The 19,831-nt window shown below is 37.0% G+C and overlaps 1 protein-coding gene across 8 annotated transcripts in view; it reads left to right on the top strand.

Moving 5' to 3' along the window:
- Nucleotides 1–19,831, top strand: part of LOC136825712 (galanin receptor 2a-like) — a 513,143-nt gene that overhangs the window by 475,147 nt on the left and 18,165 nt on the right. For all 8 annotated transcript variants that reach the window (XM_067082474.1, XM_067082478.1, XM_067082476.1 and 5 more), the window contains one exon: nt 17,356–17,479. In XM_067082474.1, coding sequence (XP_066938575.1) covers nt 17,356–17,479 — 124 coding nt within the window. The remainder of the gene's footprint in view (nt 1–17,355; nt 17,480–19,831) is intronic.

Genomic DNA, 19,831 nt, shown 5'->3' with positions numbered 1-19,831 from the left:
TGTCAGCATCAGTTACAAGAAAAGGAATGTGATAACGCTAATCAGGCGAACTAAAGGAAATCCTTCAAGTCTTGCAAAATATATGAAACACTGTTAGATGGAAAATACAATAGGATGTAGGTTAGATCATGACGTCTTTCAAGTTTTTCGACAGAGAAAACTTCGTCATTTATTCCTTAAATTGTGTATATTTGTTAAACAAACCAGAAATATCAAGAGTCCTAATTAGAATTCTGAAGTAAGTCATTTATCTTCTCCTTAGATGTGTGTAAAGTTCCTTGGTATGCTACAAAATGAGTATATAGGAGTACAGAAGTGGGTCCAGAGTTCTGGGTTCAAAGGTTGGAAGGCGGGGGAGTGGGTGGGGGATTGAGGCCTAGCTAGAGGTATAGCACCCGAGGACACGGCGACATACCAAGGATTAGATACATGAAAGGCGAAGCGCTACCCACAAGGGATGAGGGCACTAATCCCCCCTTACGTAAGCATGAAGTTTCTAAAGGGATTACCTGTTTATTGCCATATCTGCTTCATTGCATAATCGTTTCTTTTCAGGGAGACCAGCATCGAAATTCTCGTCTTTTTTCATGTGTTTCCTTTGTTTTTCGCTCTTTTCTGGCTCCCTCGGGTTTGGGCTAGCAAAGTAAAAGCATTAGGTTAATCTGCCCGGTAGCATTTTCTTAGAAAATTATTTAGATCTCAGAATGTGTTGACAGCAAATTATACGTAAAGCTTCAACTTTGTTTAGTCAGGATGTCTTAATCTGCCTGGAGAATCGTTGTCACACTTTGCTCATTTATGTAGTCAGTCTAATGCCAATTCAGTCTTCATTTTCCTTTTAATCAGAGCTCTTAATTAAAGGCAAATAAGCCAAATTAACGCTATTCTCGACTATTAGTGTGGGTATACAAAAGCTTCAGACCTCAGTCATTAACAAATTTACTGGAGTCTCTCTCTCTCTCTCTCTCTCTCTCTCTCTCTCTCTCTCTCTCTCTCTCTCTCTGCTTTACTGCTTCACTAGGAAAATTTGTTGCTGTTAGTTCGAGTTCACAGAAGCAGGCCCCCAGTCATAGTCGCGCTCTCTCTCTCTCTCTCTCTCTCTCTCTCTCTCTGAGACGAAGGCAAGAATTCAAATGAAAGGAGAACCCAAAAGGCTGCTCTCAGGGTAAGTAGAAGGGTCTTCCCCTTTCAGCTGTTAGGGAGTTGTTTGAAAGGCATCTGGTAGGGGTCTCTTCCCTTCTTCGGGTCCTTCTCTTTTGAAAAGTGTTGTTTTGTTTGGCAAAAGGCAGGAAATCCCCCCCTTCTTTTTCTGGTCCCTAGGTTTTACTTCGTTAGAGATAGGGGGTCTCCTCTTATTTTGAGATTCATAGATCTGTTTGCTTGCTTCAGCTGTAATCGCTGATGTTTGTGAAGGGCAAATTACTGATCGATTTTGTTATTATTTGAGGTTGGTTGGTCATTTTGGAATGACCGGTTCAGCGGCTGTTTCTTTCCTTCTACTGCGTACGTTGTTTCTTTCCTTCTACTGCGTTCGTTGTTTCTTTCCATCTACTGCAAACATTGTTTCTTTCCTTCTGCTGCTTGCGTTGTTTCTTTCCTTCTACTGTGTGCGTTGTTTCTTTCCTTCTACTGCGTACGTTGTTTCTTTCTTTCTACTGCATCTGCTGTGAACATTGTTTCTTTCCTTTTACTGCATACATTGTTTCTTTCCTTCTACTGCGTGCGTTGTTTCTTTCCTTCTACTGCATCTACTGTGGACATTGTTTCTTTCCGTCTACTGCATACGTTGTTTCTTTCCTTCTACTGCGTACATTGGGAATTCTCTTCCTGCTTTTGTTTTTCTGACTTCCTTCCTTCCTTCCAGGTCTATCGTTTCCGCCATGGTTAATCCCCACCTTTCATTCCTGTTTTTCTGTTTTCCTATTTTCTTCCGACGTGGGCTAGAAAAAGGGTTGTGCTTGCCCGCTCCATTGGTGTTTGCTTAAAAATTAAGATAGATCATTATCAGAACTTCAGACATTGATTCAGATGTCATAACTCCAGGGTCAGAAGATTATGACTACATTTACTGTTACTACAGGAACCGCTATTGGCATGGCACACTGTAGTTGTTGCAAGAAATAATTGTGAAGCCATTGAAGACTCGACTCTCAAGGGCCAGTTATTATCATGTTCCCAATCCATTCCTACCATTTTCACCAACTTGTTGTTTTGCCCAGAAATATTCAGTTTGACGGAAAGGTTTCACCGAGTACACTTACCACTAACAAGGATACACACTCAGTCTGCTTGCTATAGGTAATACTGAAGCTCTATAAGTTTGTTGCAGGTTTCAATAACTCTTAGTCTTATTGCCAATGCAATTACCCTTCCTTGTTCAAATGGACTTGGTACTTATGATTGATTACTCTCTCTCTCTCTCTCTCTCTCTCTCTCTCTCTCTCTCTCTCTCTCTCTCTCTCGTTACACTCACTTATTTTAATTGTCATTTAATTGTTAGTCGTTATGGTGCTCCTTAATTACGGGCTTATTTCGGATATCTTTTTTTTTTACTTTTTTCTATTTACGAAGTGAAAGAAGAACGTGGAAACATGGACTAAAATTCTATCGTTATTTTCCTATAGTGAAGAGAACGATTACCTTAGCAGACTTGTGTTGCCTCATCGGGGTCTACACACTGAAGGGGTAATTCACGGAAGGAAAGGGGTCGAGAGGGGATGATTCTCATGCCGCATTTTTGTCCTCTGTTTAAACGCGCTTTCAAGGCGCGTTCAATCATCTCAGTTCATTCAGGATCATTTCACTTCTTGCGAATTCGCTATAAAGTGGCTTCGTCTGCTTAAGCTCTTCAGATTCCCTTCAGGTGATCGAAGTTTTTCCATTTCGTCTACCCCGTAGGGGGTTAATGCCGTCAGTGCACCTCATGCGGTGCACTGGGCATTATTTAAGGTTTTTTCAGGGTCCCTTCGGCCCCTAGCTGCAACCCCTTTCATTCCTTTTACTGTACCTCCATTCATGTTCTTTCTTTCATCTTGCTTTCCACCCTCTCCTAATAATTGTTTCGTAGTGCAATTGCGAGTTTTTCCTCCTGTTACACCTTAAAACTTTTTTTTTTACTCGCAACTTTCCTTTCCGCACTGAATGGCCTTACAGGTCCCAGCGCTTGGCCTTCGGTCTAAATTGTATATTCTATTCTGTTCCATTTCGTCCAATACTCGTTCATTTGTGTACGTGTTCTCTATAGGCGCCTTGAACGTTCTAAGCAGTCCAGGTATTCTTGAATCGCTAATGACTGGAATTACAAGGTGTATTTCATGCAGCCATTGTAACCAGAACTACTTTTCGAATGCCCTCTCAGTATACTAACAACAGGGGTTACAGCCACGCTTTACCCTGTAGCCAAATGCATATTTCAGAAACTCAGATTTACAAGGGATTAGGCTCTGCCAGCATGAGTCTTTGCCCCAAGGCTTCCCGTAAATTTGACGGAGCGTTGACGGGGATAAGAGGCTTATTGTGGACCTCAGGACTCTACAGAACAACACTGTTATCCCGTAAGGGGGTAGTGCCATCAGTGAACTGTAGTCAATGCTTAAGGCTCTTGGCAGCGTCCCTTCGGCCCTTAGCTGCAACCCATTTCATTCCTTTTACTGTACCTCCATTCATATTCTATCTTTCATCTTACTGGCCCACCCTCTTCTGAAAACTGTACACCTTTCAAACCTTTCTACTGTCAATTTCAGTTTCAGCGCTGAATGACCTCATAGGTCCCATTGCTTGGCCTTTGGTCTAAATTCTCTGTTCTGTTCTGTTCTACAAATTAACATGCGGCTTCCGTTCGCATTACTTAAACACACGTGGATATTCGCCTAAGAAAAATTGTAAGGTGTTGGACAAAATAGAACTTTAAAAAAAAAAAAAAACAGTTAGAGATTTCATAAAAAAAGGGGACCTTGACCTACGGAAAAGATCCAAGGAGAGATTTTTGGTTTTGCTTTGTTTTTCTTCTTCACATGAGGAAGACGTGAGATGTTAGAGAAATAACAGGGCATGCAGCTCAAGTACATGATAGTGACAGCTTTCCACGGGGGAGCCGAGTTTCGAAATAGCCAGGAGAGGCTGAGGAAACAATCGTTATCAACAGGAGGTAGACGGTTAAGGGGAAGGATGAAAGAGAGGAGAATGCCTCTGGAGAAAGAGAGAGAGAGAGAGAGAGAGAGAGAGAGAGAGTGGAGGTTGCAGTGAAGTCAATAAATGTTTATCGATGCAGACGGTATCAGCCAACTAATACAATAGAAGGGGCACGAAGAAAGAGAGATAGAGAGAAAGAGATATTGGCAAATTGAAAAGGAGTAGAAAGTTATCACGAGAGAGAGAGATAAAACTACTGTTCAGTCAGTAACTTTATATTCGTGCAAACTTGAGTATAAAAGAAGAAAGTCCTAGAGAGAGAGAGAGAGAGATACTGACGAAGGAAGGACTGTTAGAATCAGCAAATACATAATATCCGTTCACTGTTGAGCATCGGATCAAATATTAAAAGGGAAAATAAAAAATTCACAGAGAGCAATAGACAGTCAAGACTGAAAACAATCTCAGTTGAGGTGGATGAAATTTTAACACTTGTGAATACCCACTCAGAACTGCAGGCAACTCTGGAGCAAAGGTCAATACAAGAACTACATAAATGATGGCACGTCAAAATTTCATTCCTAATAACGAAGACAAGTCCATTCTTAAAGTGACGATCATCTTTCGAAGCTGATCCCTGTATCTGATAAGTGTGTGCCTATTTTTGACCACTTGCCAGCTGCTCTTGCCTCACTCCTCAGCAACCTGTGACCTTAAGTTGCGTATGATGTCACGGAGGACATTCATGCATACGCCTCCTTGTTCAGTATGTCTTGAGATGGTTTGGTCATGTGGGGAGAATAGAGGACGATAGGCTGGGGGATATTGTGTGGTTTAGAATTGTTGGGAGGAAGGAAGATATGATGGCCTAGCAGAAGCTGGGTAGAGGGACTGGAAGAGGAATCGAAGGACCTTCAAATAGAGGAAGCAACTGAATGCGTACAAGATAGAGGTGAATGATGCAATGTTTATGGGATGTTCAAAGCGCTCCGGATGAGTCTCCTGTGTAGTTGCACGAAGCTGCTGATGTTGTGGTTCTCAGCAGAGGAGGGTTATCTTTGGCTGAGCATTTGAAGTAAATGGTGACCAAAGGTTTTTTTTTATCCTGGAGGAAATGGCACAGGTTAGTAGCAGAGTTTGAGCTCTAAGTCACAAGATTCATGGTTTGGTCTTAGCCTCCCCCTACCAGTCGATCCAGCTGTGAATGGACACCACCTGCAGTTGGGCGAGGAAGAAATGACTAGGGGACAGGAAATTCATTACAAAAACTTGCCGAGAACCGAAGGGCTAACCACGGCTGATACCACACCTCCTAAGGGGAAAGTGGTATGATGACAAAAACAGTTACTCTATCGGATATATGCGTGTGTAGAATGATTATGCTACAGAAGTGGCTGCGTGCAATGTTTTAATGCTAATGCAAGCAATTATATCACTGTTTTACTTAATTATGTATATTATTATGCCATACAAATTACAGTATATGGATGTAGCGTATATACTATATTTGTATGTGAGATTATATATATATAATATATATAATCTCACATACAAATATATATATATATATATATTACTTTTCTCCCTCTATCAAGCCACACACACACACACACACACACACACACATATATATATATATATATATATATATATATATATATATATATATATATATATATATATATATATATATGTGTGTGTGTGTGTGTGTGTGTGTGTGTTTGTGTGTGTGTGGCTTGATAGGGGAGAAAAGTAATGAACCGTAAGGATATTTCAGAAATTCCATGTGTGGATGAGATAAAGGTGAAGGAGAGATGGAGATGGTTTGGACATGTCCTTCGCACAACCCATTGGGCAATAAAACTTGATAATGTTAGCTGCGCTCTGTAGGCGTCAGAAGAGTTGGAAGACCCAGACCTACTTGGATGAGAACTACAAAATGAAAGGCTGGAGCACTGAAAACTTGCGCTGTCTTTTCTACGACATGATTATTGTAAGCACGCAGTCAGTTGAAATTTACCTGCCATACCTGTAGCCATCCTCCCTAACCATTCTGTCACACGTGCAACAACAATGTGTCATGTTTTGTGTGGTGTCGCGAATGAAAAGGGAGGGACGTTTTCCCATCAAATGGAGCCTAAATTCGGGTCGTTTTGTGAAACGTCTTGAAGTTGAATCATTTTCTTTTCACTGTGGGCGAGTTTTTATATCCAAATATTGTGATCTGATGCGTCACACATTCTCGTAATTATTTTATTATTGTCTGGGTTTTTTATTTATATTCCCTCATTTGTCTGCATCGCATTATATAGCGGGTAGTTCCTTTTAGGTGCCTCTCGCGGGTGGCAGTGATAAAGATTGCTGTTTGCCAGTTTTACTCATTACCCGTTTTCCCCGTTCCCATGTATCCCATTTTTGGTGAAGATGAATCCCATTTTTAATTCATCAGGCCTGGGCTAAATAAGGACACTGCGTGCCGTTACCTCAGTCGTAGCGTTAATGAAAAAATAAAGAATTAAGTTTATAAATCGCTTATAGGGCCATTAACTCTAAGGCCTAGGTCACATTAGGTTAGTTTAGATTAACTTCATTTGAAGTTTGATTGCCATTTTTTATCCCAGGCATGCGTTTTTAACTTTTTAAGATTCATTTCTTCTATGCCATTCATTCTCAGTATTTTTTTTTTTTTACTTTTTCTTAAAGTTATTATTTTCTATATAATGACGCTTGTGACTTTCCCATCTTTGCGTCAGTTATATGTAGAGCTTTGACATTAATGTACAGAGTATCTCTCCTCATGTCTATCAACAATTCATAAATAAAAAAAACATTAATTGAGTTGAGGTATATAATAATACTAGGTAATATTCATGATTACGGATGAGCAATTTGCCCAGTCTCATTTTTTTCTCTTACAAAAGAGGTAGTTAAGTCCATGTTTGATTTGATAAAAAAAAAAAATGGCGTTTAATCCCAAGAGACCGACAGACACGTCCCTTGAATGAAGGGAGGTTATGGAAAACAGGGAAATACGAACTAATTGAGGTCCTATTTTATATGTGTGACTGTTGCTTTTTTTGTGATTTTATCAGTGTGATTTGTTTTGGACATTCTTCCTTTGTTTTCATTAGAATCATTTCTTCGGACCGCAGTTAGTTTATATTTCGCTGTTTTCCATAACCTCCCTTCATTCAAGGGACGTATCTGTCGGTTCCCTTGGGATTAAATGCCAATTTTTTTTTTTTTTTTTATCAAATATGGACTTAACTACCTCTTCCGTAAGAGATAAAATGAGACTGGGCAAATTTTTGGACGAGCAGAAAGTCTCACAATTGACCAAAGTAACTTAATCAGATTTTAATATATTTCTTTTCTTTATTCTTAATTCGTCATTCGCTTCACATTTTAGCAAGAGGAAATCAGACCCAGGACCAAAACGAATAACTGTAACCTGGAAGGTTAACCTGATAAGATTTTAATGGTTCCTCTTTACTCTTCCTTAATACTTCTCTCATCTTTTTGCAAGAGGAAATAATATTAACACATAACGGTCCTCCGGTAGCACTCTAGCCTCATCGTCACGTGAGATCTCCTTTACCAAGAAGTAAACACCCTTCCCAGTAACAATTACATCAAAGGGCTTCGTTATTTTCGGATGATTATGCTTCCAGTGCAATTTCAGAATCCCGTGTGGCAGAGTCAAACTCAGAGTCCTACTTCCTTTTTTCTTTTCTTTGCAAAGCCAGTATTGCTCGCTTTAATGTTCATCGTTATTCAGGTTTGAATTCCAATGCTTTTTGCCTGTAAACGGCCGTGTTCGAGTTGGACCTTGATGAGTGGTACGTTTCTTTTCCACCCCGAGTCTGTTCCCGGGAGGTTTTCGTTTATAGAGCAAGATTTCCTTAGACACTGAGGCGTTTCTCTCTCTCTCTCTCTCTCTCTCTCTCTCTCTCTCTCTCTCTCTCTCTCTCTCTCTCTCTCTCCTTTGAAAGGAAAAGCTCTCGTGAATCCATTCCATTCTGCGTGTGCAGAGCAAAACTACCTGTTGCTTGTACTGCTTCTCTCTCTCTCTCTCTCTCTCTCTCTCTCTCTCTCTCTCTCTCTCTCTCTCTCTCTCTCTCTCTCTCTCTACTTGTAAATTGGTACACCAGCGTTAACAGAAACGTTCCGCTTTGTTTCTCCTCCTATTTAATGACTTTTAAACTCAAATCAAAGTGAAAGCTTTATTTTAATCTTTCTTTGACCTATTTGACCTGATTATCGATATTTTGTTCACTCACCAATTACGACCACAAAAAAAAAAAAATAAACAAATAAAGCAGCTCTCAAAAAGCTTGAAATATTAAAGCTCCCCCGGAGTGACCTCCCAGAGAACCGAGCAGACACTGAAGGGAAAGAGGTAATTAGAGCCGATGGAATCATTCGATTCACGAAATAAAAGTATACTGACAGCTGATGATGTCAACAGTGGAAATTTAATTGGATTCCGATTGGCATCGTTTCTTTTGGGTTTTATGCTTTTTTTTTTTTTTTTAGGATTTTACAAAGTATTGTTTTTTCACTGTGGTATGAGAAGGGACTGAAAGGCGTTGAAAAGGTTCTTTTGTTTTTTACTTGCTTTTTTTTATCATTATGCTTTTTTTCACATTGTTAATTCTTCCGTTATAGAACGGGAAGGCAAGAAATAGGTTTCCTGCTATTTTTCATCTTTGATTATATTTGATCGTCCTGTCATAACAAATTCCTCTGGTCTGAAAAGGGAAATTTAAAGGGATGGGGAGAAAACAGAGGAATTAGAGGAAAGGGGAAGGGAGAAAGACACAGCAATCGCAAGAGAATAAAATAATCATTACGATTATTCAGTGATTTTCCGTATCGCCTTCGATAGGTGGGTTCCATCCTTACCTGTCCTTCCTGGGATTAGGATGACAAGATTAAAAGAAAAGCCGGAGTAGACAGGGAAAGAGAAGGACGGGCAACAGATGGACAGGTGAGAGACATGAGGAAGGGGAGGGGAGGGGGATTTTTCAGGGGGAGGGGGAGGGGGAGAATCTAGATAAGATCAAAGACGATTCAGTCGAAGGAGCGAGTGTATAAGGACAATATGACCTGGAATTCGTTAATTAGGGAATGATTAGTCGATGAAAGGACGGGTAGAAGGTGAGCGATGATGAGATTTTCCCTTGTGTGTGTGTGTATGTGTGTGTGAGAGAGAGAGAGAGGTTTATGTTAGGTAAATGGCGTTTGCGGAAGGATAAGGATTGGAAATATTTTTTTATATGATGTCAGGTGTCGAGTATTTTTTCTCCTTCATGAAAGGATCGTTTTGGTGTTTTGATATAAAGAAAGCAAATACGTTTGTACATATGTCTATCAGTGAATTAATAGTTGACTGCTCAGTTCGTCAATTTTCTTTTATTTAATTCATGGCAGTAATGGATCTCCAGGTTGCTGTTGGTTTTTTAAAACCTCATGTTAGAAAATGCTAATTATTCAAGTCTCCATTTCCAGGAGCCTGAGCTAGTTCGTCGAAAATTTTACTCAAGACCTGAACTTTAATGAACAACTGAACTTCGTCTCTTATGTTATACATATGTAAACGAATTTATTTCATCTTTTGTGATTTTTCAGATGTCATCACTTACGTGATTTTCGCTGTGGGGGGTTGGGGGGGATTTTATTTATGAGTAAAACAGAGACAGGGAGAGAAATCTAAATTGCCCAACGATCCACATCACGATGTTCTGGAGGATATTCTGTGATTTATTGTAGTTGTTTCATTCATTTTTCTGACCTCAGACATCCAAGTCCCAGATCGAGCTAAAGCACGGTAGGGTAAGACACGGTAAATTAGTTTATTCGTTTACCGATCTCACCGTCAAAGTCATTAGAATTCAAGCCAGTGAAATGGTAGTTGACGGAATGCAATACTAAAAAGCAATGACCGGAGCCTTAGCTTTTTCCTTAAGATTTTGTTGCCGTGCACTTTGGCTCGAAGTCTCGAAAAAAAAAATAACTCAGAATCCTCCATTAGCTGAAACCTCAATCATTAATTCGTCGTTTTATTCCTGTCTTGTCTTCGTTTGTAAACGCATCGTCTTATGGCTTTATGCAATCGATTACCAGACACATACACTATATATATATATATATATATATATATATACACACATATACACTTCACACACATATATATGAAGTGTATATACATATACACTTCATATATATGTGTGTATAAATATAATATATACATATATGTATGGTGCGGCTTTGAAGCATCACCACTATTGTAAATAGAGAGAGGTGCTTAATAAGAACAGATCTCTTTTTTTCTATTTTCTAAGTTCAATTACAAAAGAAGAACGAACATCTGAACGTTCTGAGACTCTGGCTTGAATGCCCCAAATCGGCACTAACGCCACACCCGTGCTTGCGTATCGATAACAGGCACACGCACTTACTAACTTTAACCCTCAAAAGTGAATCACAAATTGAATGATGAAAATAATATAGAAATATGTTTCAAAATAATCAGTTGCCAATTCCGACTTGAAACAGAACAAGAAACATTTTGAACGTGTAAAATGAATGTTACGCCATTATGCGGCGAGTTGAGAACAGCTAAGCATCTTGACCTCGTAACATCCTCGTTTGTGCTTAGTTGCCCTAAGTAAGCTTGGTGCTTGACAACAACTCCGCAAAGTTCACTCTTGCTCCTCCACGTTCTGTCATCACAGCTAACATAGTTAAGACGAATAACTATTAAATATCTCATTGCTATTACTTTTATTACTTTTATATATGTATATACAGACATATATATACATATATGTGTATGTGTAAATATATATATATATATATATATATATATATATATGTATATATATATATATATATATATATATATATATATATATATATATATATATATATAGTTATATATATATACAGTATATATATAAATATATTGTAAAACTTCTTCTTAAATCAGGACATAGAATGTTTTTCTTACAAATATTGATGCTAACACTTGGACACTTTTTATTTTCCTATAAAAGCGACTTAGGGAGACAGGGCTGAGATACACGAATGGAGAGAGAGAGAGAGAGAGAGAGAGAGAGAGAGAGAGAGAGAGAGAGAGAGAGAGAGGAAATTACCCGGGCGACTGCGACTCAAAAGCTCATATCACAGGAAAAACCAGCCAGAACAAAATATATATTTTTATAGTTTTATATAGCCTAATATTTACTTTTTGCTGAAGAGTTGCGAGAGTTGGCAGAAAGGTCTTGGAGATTCTTTTATGAATGATCTCATAAAGAGTATAAAATATAAATGTTTGTGCTATGTGCTAGAGTGACCCTTCATTGCTTTATATATATATTTTTTCAATATATATTTTTTATCCTGATTCTTACATATATCTAGAACACAGTTTATTTTTTTCCATAATATTCCTTATTTATTTATTTTCGTCTTCTCTAGAAAGCGTGACAATTTCGTCTGAACCTCGGGTTTCAAAAAAGACATCAATATTTAGAAGAATGAACGAAGTAAGAATGCGGGTTTATTTAGTCATTTCTAAAGACGGTTTCGCCTTTGTATCATTTTATCATTTTTATGATGAAGATACCGAGACGGGTGTGGTTGCCACATGAACTTCTCTTACAGGCTTTAGAATTCTCCTTCTGCTTCTGTCTTTCCTGATTCATATAACCTTTTTTCTTTTTCTTTAGGGGCCAGGTCTGTCAGTAGTTGAATCCTACATTCTTCCTTCCATGTTTCCTCTCCTTTTTTTTCTTTTTTTCTTTTTTTTTTTTTTGCCTGGGGTAGAGAAGGACATTACGTTGCCTGTCCAATAGACCTTTGCTCTCAGAAAATGATTTTTTTTATATTCAGAAAGGACCTTCAAAAGGAATAGCGACTTTAATTTTTTATGTTTAAGTATCGCCAAATAGAAAGAAAATGACGAAACATTTACGACTGATCACTCTTCTAACCCAACACAAAGTTGACGAGATGCATTAATTCTGTTTAAGCTTCAACAGCAAATGGAACGGGTCAGATCAGGTCAGATTCATCGTAGTAAATATAGAAAACTTACAGTGGACGAGAAGCCTTAACGGAAAAAAAAAAAAAAAAAAAAAATTCTCTTCTCAGATAGGTTTTCAATGAGGTAGGGTCAGCAGTATGTAATTGAAGTAGAACGAATAGCCAGAGCTCTTTTAAGTAGCTTAACGAGGTCAGTGAGTCATATTTCTAGACTGATAGGACTCACCCTAAGGATTTGTTCCTCAACGAAAAGGGGAATTGGAACAAGTTAAAGATAAAGAAGTTTGACAGCTTAGTAGGAGGAAGTCCAAGGGAACGGATGGAATGTAAAAGGCAGAAAGGCAATGTATATGAGTAATTAAGGGACGCTACGGAGAACCTTAAGCACCGTCTGAAGTACTTCTCGGCTGTAAACTTCCCCAGCGGCCCCACCCCTGCCCCCCCCGCCATCCCCATCCTTACGGGGGCGAATGGTCAGAACCGGTTATTTTCAACTACACGCTTATTGAAGTGGATCCGTCAAAATAATATGCGCAAAAAAGTGACGTGCGTTTAAAAGGCAATTTAGTTCAGCAAGACATGAAACGCGAAGACCCCAAGCTCAGGAGTTATAGCCTACTTTACGCGGAAAGAGTGAACAGAACAGTTATCTACGAGTATATGAGGAAGAATGAATGCCGCGTGAGGAAACAGAAAATATGGGAAAAATAGATACAAAAGCTGCGTCTTCATAACATCTCAGCCTTACTGTACAGTAAGCAGGTCGACCAAACTTGTTCAGCTCTGACTGCTTTTCCAGAGTAGAATTGTGCGGCCTTTTACGACATTTTCCGTTCGTGTTGCTTCGTGTCTCCCAAGTCATGAAAAATGGCACAGGTCGAGTTTCAGTAGAACTACAAGAAAATTTTAAGGAACAAAGAAATTGGAAGGTAACTTAGCAACGCTTTACTGCTCAGGCTCAGTCTAGCCCAGATATGTCAGCTGTCCAACTCTGCCTTTGGATATGTAACATGCCGTTAAGTCTTCGGTCAGAAAGAAGCCCTTAAAAAAAAAAAATAGTTTCATAAGAAAGTTTGCCGCTGTCCCTGTGTACTGGTCTCTGTTAATTGTTCTGTTTACGTCAATAAATTGAAATGAACTCGAAAGAAAACGGTTCACAAAAAAAAAAGAACGATCAATTTTTTTTATTCATGTTTTGGGTAACGACAACGCCGCTGTAGGAAAGACAACTAAAATGTAGGCCAAAGGTAACTTGAGTTACGTGGGCCAAGATTTAAAAAAAAAAAAAAAAAAAAAAAAAAAAAAAAACATAATTCTCGAGGTACTTTCCAAGATTAGTTTCCAAGTATATCCTCGGGGGTAACATTGGTATCCTCACGGCATATAAATGACTTTCGCTGGTATCAGATCTCACATCCTGAAAGTATATTCTGTGAAGTTCGCGTGTCACATTTCTCTGACCTTCACCAGTGTTATTCTTAAGCATATCTTCCCCAGTATATCTTTCCTACGAATATCCTCTGAAGTTCACTACTATCTTTTCTACTTATATCGTCTGAAGTCCACCAGTATCTCTGCTAAGTATATTCTCTGAAGTTCACTAGTATCTTTTTTACTTATATCCTCTGAAGTTCACTACTATCTTTTCTACTTATATCCTCCGAAGTTCACCAGTATCTCTGCTAAGTATATCCTCTGAAGTTCACTAGTATCTTTTACTTATATCCTCTGAAGTTCACTAGTATCTTTGTTAAGTATATTTACTGAAGTTCACTAGTATCTTTTTTACTTATATCCTCTGAAGTTCACTAGTATCTTTGTTAAGTATATTTACTGAAGTTCACTAGTATCTTTTTTACTTATATCCTCTGAAGTTCACTAGTATCTTTGTTAAGTATATTTACTGAAGTTCACTAGTATCATTTTTACTTATATCCTCTGAAGTTCACTACTATCTTTTCTACTTATATCCTCCGAAGTTCACTAGTGTCTTTGCTAAGTATATTCTCTGAAGTTCACTAGTATCTTTTCTACTTATATCCTCTGAAGTTCACTAGTATCTCTGCTAAGTATATTCTCTGAAGTTCACTACTATCTTTTCTACTTATATCCTCCGAAGTTCACTAGTATCTTTGTTAAGTATATTTACTGAAGTTCACTAGTATCTTTGTTAAGTATATTTAGTGAAGTTCACTATTATCTTTGTTAAGTATATTTACTGAAGTTCACTAGTATCTTTGTTAAGTATATTTACTGAAGTTCACCAGTATCTTTTCTGCGTATATCCCATGAAGCCTCCCAGTGTCCTCTGTAAGGGTATATCACTCGAGCAGCTTCTGCCGCATAGAATATGCATGAGAGGCAGCGGTCTCTTCTCAGCCCGGGCCCAGTAATATTTCCAAAATATTCCGAAATCAAAGGACGACCTCCCTTGGAGAGAAGCACTCAACGCTTCGGCGCTTTAAAGAGAATGGTGGAGCCAGTTTTGAAGACGCTACCAGAGAGGTGCATTAGCGCCGGTAGCGCCAGTAAAGAAATGCTTGCCCTCCCAGAAATTTTGACTGCTTTATTTCCAAATATTTGCCTTTATACTGTTAAGATTACAGTAGATATCCTATGTATATACATATATGTATGTATGTATATATATATATATATATATATATATATATATATATATATATATATATATATATATATATATATATATATATATATATATATATATATATATATATATATATATATATATATTATATATATATATATATATATATATATATGTATATATACGTATATATTATAATGTATATGTATGCATATATACATAATGTTAGACTCTTCGTTGGGTGAGTCGGTAGAGCTGCGGACTGGCACTCGCTGGGCCGGAGTTCGATTCCCCGGCCGGCTGATGAAGAGTTAGAGGAATTTATTTCTGGTGATAGAAATTCACTTCTCGCTATAATGTGGTTCGGATTCCACAATGAGCTGTAGGTCCCGTTGCTAGGTTACCAGTTGGTTCTTAGCCACGTAAAATAAGTGTAATCCTTCGGGCCAGCCCTAGGAGAGCTGTTAATCAGCTCAGTGGTCTGGTAAAACTAAGGTATACTTAAATTATATACATAATATTTATATATATACTTATATATATATATATATATATATATACATTTATAAAATTACGATATGTATTATCACGTGTATATTTCAGATTGCATGCTTACAGCGCTCCAAATGTTTACATAAACATTTTCAAGCGAACAGCAGACGTCCCTGTATGCTGATGTGAAAATGTTTATTTTTAAGTCTCCGAATGTTTATGCTCGTGCATTCTGTCTGCTTGCATGTTCGCCCTAAAATGTTTAATTAAACGCTAATCACATGACGGGAACTCCCCCACCCCCCAACCCCGCCCCCGACACGGCCCGTAAAAATGTCTGTTGTATCTCAATCGTAAAATCGGAAACTTTCTCATTTTTACGCCTCCATATTTGTTTGGTAACTGGTTTTAGTCCATCCCTTCCTTTAAGAAATCTCAAAACATTCACTGATATTTGCAGCTCTATAAATATTTATGTCCAAATGATAGCTGGGATCCGGGTTTTAGTCTCTTCCTCTCGTAAAAAATAAATAAGTAAAAAGTGGATCAAGATTTTTATACGATCTCCTCTCTCACCATATGAATACAACCCTACATAAATAACAAAATAATAACAGCAACAGAGCTGTTGAGAGAGCTTCGCAGTTTTCCGCACGCTTGTAATTTTATGTGTTGAAAGCTTACGAAACATTTTTACTCCTTTTTTTTTGACAGATTATGGAAAAGCATCAAACATCGTCAACATTTCATTTTTTCCTGTATCTAAAACCAGGTAAAACGTCAGCAGTAATAAAACGCGTTATTAAGGTCAAGAAAAAATACCAGGGTCACAAAGGTTTTTATGCTTTTCATTTCCAGTTTTTCAGTCGCGTAAAAATGTATTTATAGAATGCTCTTTGACCTCTCTTATTTTCTACACCAGGCAGAATGAAAATTAACTAGCCCGGAAGGCTCTAAATCTCTTATGCATTTAATTTATTCTTTCAAATATTCGTCTTTATTATATAACGGTCTGATCTGACCATCGACCCAGTGAGCATGGTAGCAGTAACGCCTAATAATATAAATACGGTTAATCAGTCAATCCGTCCAATTTAAGTACCTGTTTCCCCCGTAGCCGGGTTCCCGCTTACAATATGCCTTGTGTGACACTCTAGAGTCAGTGTTCTTCACCAGTTCATTTCTGGTCCGGTTTTCACTTGGCTGTCCACCTTCTCTAACTTTCCTAGCTCCAGTTTTAATCTTATTCGGGGCGAAAGGGCAGTGGGAGTCAAGAAGCTTGATACTTATGATTGAATGCGGTTTTGAAATAATAATAATAATAATAATAATAATAATAATAATAATGGCCGTTTATATGGAGTTTAACTTGTATAGAGTCTTCTCTATTCGCCTTACAATCTTATCAGCGTGTAGCTGGTATATCAAGTTTCCTGATGAAAGGATTGTAAGAAAAGTAGAAAACTCTGTACGAATCAAATGCCGTAGAAACAGCCATCATTTTCATCGCTACTGCCCTCAGAGAAGGCCTCCATAATAATAATAATAATAATAATAATAATAATAATAATAATAATAATAATAATAATAATATGTCTCTCTTCTCTATGTCGAGAACGGGATATGCTGTATATCAGGTCCACAGTAATATTCAGTGGTGAATTATTTTTTATAAAATCAACAGTAATTCACCACTGAATATTATTTTGGACCTGATATACAATAATAATAATAATAATAATAATAATAATAATAATAATAATAATAATAATAATGGTGAAGAAATCCAGTGTCGTAAATGTATATATATATATTAGAAATATATATACAAGAACCTACTCGATTCTCCTTCTAAATCTCAGAGATTGGGAAGGAGAATCGAACAGGTTATGGAAAGCTCTCGTCTTGTATATATTTGTAAAACATTTTTACATTTACAACTGTGGGTTTCCTCACCATTTTAGTGACTCATGCTATTTTGAAATTCTAATGAATAATAAGAATAATAATAAACTTGAAATCCTTTATGATAATAAACACGGAGTAATCAAAAGTTTCTTTTTTCTTTCGAACAGGTTCATCGTGATTGTGTTCCCGATGAGGTCTCGTTCGCTGTGCACGATGAGCAACTGCAGAAGGTCCGTTCTCTTCGTCTGGGTCGTGTCTCTGGTTCTCGCCTGCCCTATCATCAAGGTTATGGTCAGTACATTTAGTATTAAAGGTCGTTTTATCACTTAAAATTACATTCTTTTATCACTCAAAATGACACTTTCCTTGCCTTCAAAAAGCACTGAATTTCTTTTTCATTGTCTTCAAAAACTTCAAAAAGTACTGAATTTCATTGCCTTCAAAAAGTAGTGAACTTTATTTTCATAGTCTTCAAAATGTATTGAATTTCATAGTCTTCAAAAAGTACTGAATTTCATTGTCTTCAAAAAGTATTGAATGTCATTGTCTTCAAAATGTATCGAATTTCATTGTCTTCAAAAAGTACTGAATTTCATTGTATTCTATAAGTACTGAATTTCATTGTCTTCAAAAAGTATTGAATGTCATTGTCTTCAAAATGTATCGAATTTCATTGTCTTCAAGAAGCACTGAATTGTGAGTTTATTAGTATTTCAGATTTTTTTACTCAGAATTCACTCTTTCATAGTCTTGTCAAATTATTGTGATATTACTTAAAACCTTTTTTCCTAAATTTACATATGTTTTAAGGTAGCTTCTTCAAAGGAAAAGTAGGAATTTTTTTTTTTTTTTTTTTTCAACGTAAACTTTTTTCCTGATGAAATTTATGGTGTGTTTCAGGAAGTTAATTTACTCTTTAAAAAAAGGTTGTAAAATCTAATCTTATCAGGTCATTCATTTCGTTTGATAAATTTTTTTAATACTTTTGTGAATAAAGTGTGGGAATATTTATATCGAAAGTGGGTTAAATTCAGTTGCATGGGATCTAATCATGAATATGGAAGCAAAATTGCAATATATTGCATTTTGCTGGGATAACGCCCTGCCGTATACGTTGTATAATACATTTTACCTTCTGTCTCTTTGACAATTTCCTTGTTAAATAACTATGAGAATACGGCGCATTTTCAGAGGTCATCAAATAACAACAATATTACACTCAAGAGATTATTTTAGTTACCATGGAACCCGCGCGGCCTTTACCCTAAGCCAGCATTAACTATTCTGTTCAGATTTGTGAAATTTGCGTTAGTTCATTCATTAATAATTCCACCCTCAGTGCATTAGCTTCACGTTATCCGGGAAATTTCCAGTGCGCAAAGAGAATTCGTGAATGGCATGTTCTCATGCGCGTCATAGTAAAGAGAATCATGGAATAGTTCTCTGGTTTATAGATATATATATATATATATATATATATATATATATATATATATATATATATATATGTGTGTGTGTGTGTGTGTGTGTAATATAAATATATATATATATATATATATATATATATATATATATATATATATATATATATATATATATATATATATATATATATATATATATTACATGTAGTGTTTATGTATGCATGTGTGCGTGAAAGTTCAGAGATGTATTGTTCTCAAAAAGTACAGTAAAACTCTTTTTGTTTATGAAGTCATATCTATACGCATAAAAAAAAAGAAATTAAGCATTCTTGCGATATCCCTTGATCCTTTGCAGGTTATAGTGAAAGTGATACTAAATTTCAGATCAGTAATACCGAATGACACATACTGCTGTTTTTCATGGCATTTATGAAAGCACTCATTCAAATCATAGGATGTCAATTAGTTTTGAGGAATATGTGGCGAATGGTTGATTATTATTATTTTTTTTTTTTTTTTTTTTTTTTTTTTTTTTTTTTGGCAATAATCCTATAACGAAGTCCACACGAGCTGGTTGTTTTGGTACATTTAGCTGGCATTAAGCCATTACGGGCTGCTGCCCCTGGATCAGCCCGTAATTAGCTAGCCAGCATTTTATAACCGAACCGAATAGAATTTCCTCTCCCCTTGCGAACTGAAGAGGGGATTTAAAGTATGGACAAATAGCAATAGAACTAAGTCCTACACAAAAGCAAAAGTAAATATTAAATCAACATATAGTTCAGTAATGCTTTTCGTGTCACCTTGTGAATATGTTGCTTCATACTCATCAGTGGTTCAAGATGACAGGTAAATGGATCCATCAGTCCAGTGACTGTATTTTGTCATCACCCAATACCTTGTTGACTGTGGTAGTATGAAATCAAGGAATATAATCAGGTGTGTCTTTGTGCGCTTCAGGGACATTCAGGAAGTAACCAATGATGTGTCACCTGCCATAGCGCCCTCAACCCACGCTGTGCAGACTAGAAGAGTAAGGACTTGTGGGATGTCGCAGAAATTTTTAAAAACAATGAAATTTTCTAAAATCAAGGAAAAGGAAGAGTGAATATTGAGAAGTCGTTTTGACGGAATAATGTGCTATAGATAAGATAGATTTTTTGGGATAAATGTTATTTTCCAGATTATTTAAATTCATTAAAGTGGGGTATAGCCTGAT

The sequence above is a fragment of the Macrobrachium rosenbergii genome, chromosome 39 (assembly GCF_040412425.1).
Source record: "Macrobrachium rosenbergii isolate ZJJX-2024 chromosome 39, ASM4041242v1, whole genome shotgun sequence".
Lineage (NCBI taxonomy): Eukaryota > Metazoa > Arthropoda > Malacostraca > Decapoda > Palaemonidae > Macrobrachium > Macrobrachium rosenbergii.
This window is presented reverse-complemented; position numbering and strand designations above follow the sequence as displayed.